At 44.3% G+C, this 7,755-nt stretch overlaps 1 protein-coding gene and 1 long non-coding RNA gene across 11 annotated transcripts in view; one reads left to right on the top strand and one right to left on the bottom strand.

The window, feature by feature from the left end:
- The window catches only part of LOC116078957, a 1,670-nt gene extending 365 nt beyond the window's left edge, over positions 1-1,305 (top strand). Inside the window, exons 1-2 of one of the 2 annotated variants that reach the window (XR_004113684.1) lie at positions 7-130; positions 922-1,305. This is a non-coding gene — a long non-coding RNA (uncharacterized LOC116078957). Of the gene's footprint in view, positions 1-6; positions 131-921 lie in introns of those variants that run through there. The other variant, XR_004113683.1, reaches the window with a different exon arrangement.
- A 221-nt stretch (positions 1,306-1,526) lies between these two features.
- Mtmr4 (myotubularin related protein 4) overlaps positions 1,527-7,755 on the bottom strand; it is a 22,911-nt gene continuing 16,682 nt past the window's right edge. For 8 of the 9 annotated variants that reach the window (XM_031354390.1, XM_031354383.1, XM_031354391.1 and 5 more), the window contains 4 exons: positions 4,508-5,894; positions 3,319-3,429; positions 2,848-2,936; positions 2,462-2,639 (listed from right to left, as the gene is read on the bottom strand). In XM_031354390.1, coding sequence (XP_031210250.1) covers positions 2,462-2,639; positions 2,848-2,936; positions 3,319-3,429; positions 4,508-5,894 — 1,765 coding nt within the window. Of the gene's footprint in view, positions 2,640-2,847; positions 2,937-3,318; positions 3,430-4,507; positions 5,895-7,755 lie in introns of all 9 variants that reach the window. The other variant, XM_031354382.1, reaches the window with a different exon arrangement.

Here is a 7,755-nt window from a genome sequence, read left to right as displayed (position 1 = left end):
TAACCGTAGCACATGAATTCATTCATCCTGTATATAGTAGCTTAGTTACGCCTTAAAAAAAAAGAGAGAACTTCAATTCAAATTAGATAAGACCTGCGGTACCTGCCAGAAGGGAATAAAGAGAAAATAGGTATGTGCTTACTGACCAGCTATGATCTCCCAGATAAGAAAGAGAAATGACTCTCACTTGAAAGAGTACTCAGCAAACTCAAAATACAAGAGGGACTGCCAATGAGTTCTAGTTTGTTTTGGTTTTGCTATAAAACCCAGCCTGGACCTCAAACTTGCCTTAATCCTCCTGCCTTTAGCTCCCAAGTTCTCTTGTGTACAAGGTTAGGAATCTAGTCCAGTGGTCTAATGCTTTATCCATTAAGCTAGATTCAATCCTGATCCCAATAAGAAATAAAGAGACCCAACAAAGCAGCACTAATATAGAGATTTTATTTGAACTGTATTGAGTTTTTACAGCACATTGCATGTTTATCACAACGCAACTGCACAATTTGGATTTTTGGCCACATCATGTCACTTACACCCACAACAGCTCTGAAAGAATGCACACGTCTGAGCCAGAAGCCCAGAGTCTCTCTCCAAGGCCATGCAATCTGTTCATTGATGGGACAGTCCCTCAAAACAGTCATACAAAGTAGACAGATACAGTCTCCCCAAATGTCCCCAATAACCCTGAAAACAGAGTGAAGTGCAATGAAAACTGGTAATTAAAAAGCCACTTGTGACTGGCAGTAACATTTAATGATTGAAAAAATGCTTAAAGTAATTTTTTGTATCAGAGACAAGTAGCTTGTCACTCTTTCATTGATCTTAGGAATTTCCCAGACACAAAAAAATCTCCTTTATCAGCTCCATTAAAATGAAAAAAAAAATGTGCTAGGCTGACCTAAATATGCCAAACCTTTTTAGGTTACATCCACGGCAAGTATAAAGGAGCAGAGACGATTCACTGTGGAAATGAAGAAAAGATCGGGAGAGAGAATTCTTATTCTAAATGCAGGTTCTGGCTAGTCTGGAATGAAAAAACCGTTTTCTAGAAAGCAACATGACAGCCAGCGGCAGGTGAGAAAGACACCGGCTGCAGTTTCAACAGAGTGAGCATCACAAGGCATGAGGAAAAGAAAGCTGGGAAGTCCGATAGGCCGAGGAGACTGTACCCGTCCCAACCGCAGCACATGGCTACACTACTGTATCTTTTGGTTAAGTGCCACTGGTACATAGTAAGATGAAAAACAAAATCTAAATAAAACAAAACAAAGTGTTTGGTCCAAATGGACACATCCTCACTCCCAATTTTGGTATCAAGGCTTTCTTCCTTCTGTTTGGGTTCCATTGTTAAGTGCACAGAAATAGACAGCAGCATTTGTACTGAAACCCTCACATACCAAGTAGCATATGCTAGGAGGTAAAAACCAAATGCTATATTCTACCCTCAAGGTGTCAAGTGTTCAGGATAAGAAGCAGTGTGACCCAGAGGAGGCAGCGGCCAAGGGAAAGACAACATGGGGGAAGTGGGCAGTGGAACAACAAAATCCTTTATTTTCATGCCAGGAGAGGATCAAGGTGTAGCTCCCATGTTAGCACCAGGACAACTAGGAAAAGTCAGGTGCAAAGGGCAGGGCACAGTCAGCAGAGTTTCACAAGGATAATCTTGCTTTTCCCTTCTCACTCTTCACAGTGCGTACCTCGGGAGCAGCCACTGCGTAATAGTGACAACTCTGTTCACAGCTCAGAATAACTGATCCTTACAAGACTAAGCATCACCAGAGTTGTTCTGTTTCCAAGTGTCTTAATCTCAGAACTGTCCCTCTGAAACTGGATGTTCACTGATGCTAGCCAAGGAGCCAGCTGAAAACTGCATCCAAATCTCAATTTGCCAAACCAGTCTCTGAAGCAAACTCCACAGAAGACAGTGCTAATCAGCTAGAGGGAGTGCCTCTAAGGACTGAGCCTTCATGCACAGACACAGAGCACAGAGGTACAGAAGAGAGTTCAGCTCAAATAGGATGGGAATTCCTATCTCGTAGACTATGATCTGCTCTTTTCAAAGGAGAGGAGAGATGGGTCTCACTAACACTTGGAGTTTGGTTATAAGTATGTCTTTCTATTGCTGTTTGGGCACTGTGCACCAGGCAGTATTTAAGAATCATCATCTTGGGACCTCCAGGAGATAGAAGCTGGAGTCACCGACTCAGTGTGAAACTTCCAGACTCTGGTCTGGATCAGGACCTTTACCCCAAAGTGAGGGTCTCTTCGGTAGAAAAATCTCCTGCCAAATTCAAATTCCTCTGCTCCGGTCACATGGTACCAAAGTACCAAGGAGGATTTCTCAAGACGGTATCTTTGAGCTCTGTGTTCATGAGCCATACCATGGAACCTTCCAAACTACACCTGAAGCAGATCCTCCCTTCAAACCTGCTAAAAATGGACAGATCATCTCCTCTGGCATTCAACTGGAAGCCGTGGCAATGGGTTTCTTCAGATGTTGGCTCATGAGTTCCCTGGCACGAGATACTTGGATGTGTTCGTAACATGAGTTACAGACGAGAACTGGGTCATAGAGTTGCTGATCAGGAATGGGCAGCTTAAGGTGGCAGCATCCAGCACAAAATACGTTCCCACAATTTCTGCCAAAGGACAGAGAGGGAGGAGCTCATCAGAAATATCCATGTTTTGAGAATAGTCTAAAAGGGTATCCATAAATGAATAAAAGTGTTGGATGTAAACAAAAACACTTACTACTAAGATATCTCCATTTTCAAATTAATTTAGCTCTATACAAGAACCCTACACTATGAGTAACAACGAGGTGCAACAAAACAAAAAACTTCTTACCTGCAATGATGTCTTCGTTTGGCCAACCAGAATTCACAGTCACAGTTATAGCAGTGTGACGCCATGTGGTCTGGAACCCAGCGAGTCACCTACCAGAAGGCACAAAGGAAAAGTCTAGGTCCATGTCCAAAGAGGAGAACAACAACATTGCAATCCAGAAAGTAGCCCAAAGGAAGGTTTTTTTTTTTTTTCCCCCCGAGCCAGGGTTTTTCTATATAGCTTTGGCTGTCCTGGAACTCACTCTGTAGACCAGGCTAGCCTTGAATTCAGAATTCTGCCTGCCTCTGCCTCCCAAGTGCTGGGATTAAAGGTGTGCACCACCACCACCTCCCAGCAAGGATGGATGTTATGATTGGTCACTACTTGCCTACAAGGATGGTATTCATCTGGGGGAAGAGTTCAGGCAACAGTATGTCATTCATCTCTGAGAAATATGAAGTACCCACTACACACCTGCCTACACATCCATACCTCGGTCTCCTTCTTATCGACGGGTTCCCAGCTTGCTTCTGAAAGGCAGTCTTCACTGTGTTCAGAGCCAAAGTCTTCAGTGTCACTGCCATCTGACTCCTTCAAACACGTCTGCAGTGGAGGCAAAGACACCCATATTACTCCCCCCCATTACTTGCTATTCACTGTATTTCTTGCTACATCTAAATAAGTGTTGGCAAACTATGGCCCAGAAGCCAAATCTACCCTGTTTTCCTAAATCAAGTTTTACTGGAACATGGCCATAGTCACTCATTTATATATTCTCTATGGCTGCCTTAGTGTCACAACAGCCACACAATAGTTGTCTTATAGGCAGTCAAGCCCACACAATCTAAAAATGTTTACCAGCTGGCCTTTACAAAGGTTGGTTGAGTATCTAAAGTGTATGAAGCTGTTAGTCCTGTCTATCCTATCAGCGAGCAATGAGAGCATTTGAAAGGATGGAAGGGAAGTAGCCATGTCGACAGCAAGGGGCAAGATGGTTCCTAGAAGCTCCCCGAGGATTACAATGCCAGAATCTAAAGCAGCTGGGACAGTTACGCCTAGATGGTCCACATTATCCCAACCAAGCCAGCAACAGGGACACACACCTTTAACCCCAACACTTAGGAAGCAGAGGCATGAAGATCTCCAAGAGATTCAGACCAGCCTGGTCTACATGGAGAGTTATAGGACAGATAACGCTACATAGAGGAAGACATACCTGTCTTGAATAAATAAATAAAAAGTTCTAGCCAGCCACCTAATCTTGAGTCTCACTTGACTCATCAAAAGGTACTCAAGCTGACCCTCCATGAACTCTCCATGGTTACCTCTCATTTATACTACCTATCTTCCTTACAATCCCAGCACAAAATGTGTATGTCGTGTCTACACACTCGCGCCCACACACCCCACCCATTTGTTAAGTGATGTCACTGGAGCACCTATGGCCTCCATGCTTCTGAAAATGCTATTTCCTTCCCACTGTCTACCTGGCTAATATCACACATTCCTCAGCACTCAGCTTATGCATTATCGTCTCAGGAGAGCCTTCCTCGCCTGCCTGATCCTAACACTCAGAATCACTGTTTACTCGTCTTTCGTCGTGAGGGGTTGTCTAACTCAGTGGCACACAGAAAGTACCCAACAAGTGCTAATGGACAGGTGGGAGTTGGTGAATACTTACAAAGTCATCCTCATAGTCCATGGGAGGTTCTGCTGGAGGGGCACAGCAGTGACGAATGTCTAGCCTCATCTGAAGCTCTCGAACCTGCCGACGTAACTGTTCTACCTCTTGCTTGTACCCTGCTTCGATCTGCCGTAGCCTATGTTGGATCACATCCGTGGGAAAGGGGAGTCCATCATCATCCAAGTAGAGAGGAGGCACTGGAGAAGGGCAGCTCAGAAGAGAAGGCTTTGTGCTGGAGACTTGCTTTGGATGACTGGAAAACCACATCCGGTTGTTCTTTCCTCCTGGGCCTGTACAGTGTCCATTGGAATGACTAGAACAGACGGGTGATTTCATCCCTTCTCTCTGAGCCCATTGGCCCCCAAAGCAGGGCCCTGCAGCTCGAATATGCTTATTGCTCGGCCTCTTGCTACAACAGCCATAAGCAAGCAGTCGCCGAGGAGTGGTCTCTCCACTTGGGAATGAAGTCATCATCCCTTGGAAGCTGTCCCAGTTTGACCCTAAAAATGAGAACTCACTGATCTGGCTCTGAGAAATTGGCTTTCGGGCCAACTCCAATGGCATTTTCCCAAAGCGAGGATTTTCCAACAACTGCCCATTCTTACTTCCTCTCTTGCCAGCATCTTCCTTCTTGTAGATCAGATCCGGCACAGAGCTAGGTTGTTCCTGGTGGGAGATACTTCCCGTAGACCCAGGGGGATCTTGGCTGAGAAGGTCAGTATTTGGCTCTGGAGGAGTTTGGCTGGCCACATTTGGTGGGTGGCAAAGGCTGCCCTGACTGTGATCTGGAGTACATCTTGTGGGCACTGCCTGCATGGAGTCTAGATGAGGCTGTTGGGGAGTACCTGGAATGGGATCCTGGGGAGGCTCAGGGAAATCATAGGCTTCACCACACTTGCTGGAGACACTGGAGAGCAAGCTGACAGCTTCCTTCTCTGGAAACTGTTCAGGTGGCTTCCCTAAGCCATTAGAAGTCCTACCCTGCTCCTCTTGGGCTGGAGGGTCCAGAGACAGTGCTTCAGTTTCTTCTAGGACTTTGATCTCAGAGGTGTTGTTCTTCATTTCCCAGGACACAGAAGTATTAAGCAACTTATAACTAAGAGAACAACTTTTGTGACCCTTGAAAGGTTTATTGCTCAAGTAGTCTTTCTGGCTACTGGGCAAAGGAGGAGGAAGGCCCACGTCTCCCACAGTCAGCTGTGGGCTTCCGACTCCAGATTCTACAACTGTCTCTGCTCCTTCAGGACTGCTGTGCCAGGGTTCCAGGCTGCCTCTGACCTCCTGACAGTGGTTATTCAGGTTAGGGTCACTGGAAGTACGAGTGAGGGGGCTGCTTGTATCACAAGCAGAGAGAAGATCATCCATAGATCTGGTTTTAGGTAACCTGGAATGACAAATAGAGAGCCTTCAGGTCAGGAAAAGGGAGCAACTTCCAAAGTACACATTTAGGTCATCAGAGCATCATCAAAATTGATGTTGACAAGATATCTAATATTACAAATAACTGAAGTTCACTGGGAGTCTACTCTGCACAAAGCATAAGACATGCTCGTCTTCTAGAATGCTTATCTGCCCCCAGTTCCTGTAAGTTGTCAACCTATAAAATCTTCCAGGCTCACCTCAAACACTTTGATGGTTTCAAGAGCCTGCTATGCTGATACACCTCCCTATGTAAAATCTGTGCTGGATACTGAATTTGGGGCTCTACCACTAGCTACACCCCTAAGCCTACTGAAGATTCTAAATTCACTACAATAGCCAGTGCCAGACCTGAATCTCAGACCATTTTCTGTCACAGTCAAAGACTACAGGATTTGGAGCTAAAAGACATTGGACTTCATAGTGATTACCAGAAAATGTATTATTTAACCTCTCAGGTGTTTTGTTATCAACTCTACAGATGTTAATGTTATACCTTATAGAGATGCCAGAAGGCTTCAGAATTTAGGCTGCTAACACAAACTTATCAGTCACAAACTCATCAAGAAAGCATGACTTCTCAATATACATTTTTCAGTCTTAGTAGCAATGTATCCCTCCAACTGTTAGAACCCCATGGAAACGTCTAATAGATATCACTCAAAGAACTTAAGAAGCACTATTCACCACATGGGTGGCAAGCATTTTCACAAATAGTAGTACTGATTTTTACTGCAGTACAAAATCTTTAGAGCAATAAAAACTTAAGAGAAATTGCCCAGGAAATAAAAGACACTTCACTGGGTTCTTCTCAGCTCTCACAGAAAATCCTCCACACACCAAGTTACAATATAGCTTACTCTAAGTACTTACTTTTGTTATTTATTTTGTTTTTTTTTTTTTAATATTTATTTATTTTATATGAGTTCACTGTTGCTGTCTTCTAACACACCAGAACAGAGCATCAGATCCCATTACAGATGGTTGTGAGCCACCATGTCATGGCTGGGAATTGAACTAACTGCTGAGCCATCTCTCTAGCCCCCACTTTTGCTGTTTATTATAGTACATATAATACTTTTATATTTGCTTTTACTTTTATGATCAATTTTTTGTGTGTGCAGGCGAACACGTGTGCATATGTTGATACTGGGAGTTTTCCTCAGTCAATTTCCAACTTATCTGAAACAAGATCTCTCACTGAACCTGAAGCTTGCCAACTTGACTAGACTGGCTAGCCAGCAAGCATCAAGGATCTCCTGTCTTTGCCTCCCCTGAGCCAGGATTACAAGCACAAGGCACAAGCCTCTGCATTTGGCATTTTACATGAAACTAGAGATCTAGCTCATAGCCAGGGCAGAAATCTTAGCTTTGGAACTTTCCAACTCAACATCTCTAAGCCTTGCTTTCCTCATTTGTGGAAGAAAAGTCAAAAGTACCTACATCTTAAAGCCATAGTAAAAATTGAACAAATGATCCCTATCAAAGCATGGTGCTAATAGCTTACTATTTACTTGTTTCTCTCCCTCTACCAAAGTGCCCTGAAGTCCAGCCTATGTCTCATTTGAATACCTAATACCTAACACAGAAGTAGGCCAGTGGTATAAAAAATAAAGGAATAAGCTTTAAGACCATGTCAGGTTTGCACTAGCAGGATGCCAACTGAGTAGGTCAGCAGAGCTCAATAGTTGGCACACAACACACCTTGCTTCCAAGGTCCATCCAAAACCTACTAACTGAGGATGGTTAAGAGGAAGGCCTAGCCAGGCGGTGGTGGCGCACGCCTTTAATCCCAACACTTGGGAGGCAGAGGCAGGTGGATTTCT

The sequence above is a fragment of the Mastomys coucha genome, unplaced genomic scaffold (genome assembly GCF_008632895.1).
Source record: "Mastomys coucha isolate ucsf_1 unplaced genomic scaffold, UCSF_Mcou_1 pScaffold5, whole genome shotgun sequence".
Classification (NCBI taxonomy): Eukaryota; Metazoa; Chordata; class Mammalia; order Rodentia; family Muridae; genus Mastomys; species Mastomys coucha.
This window is presented reverse-complemented; position numbering and strand designations above follow the sequence as displayed.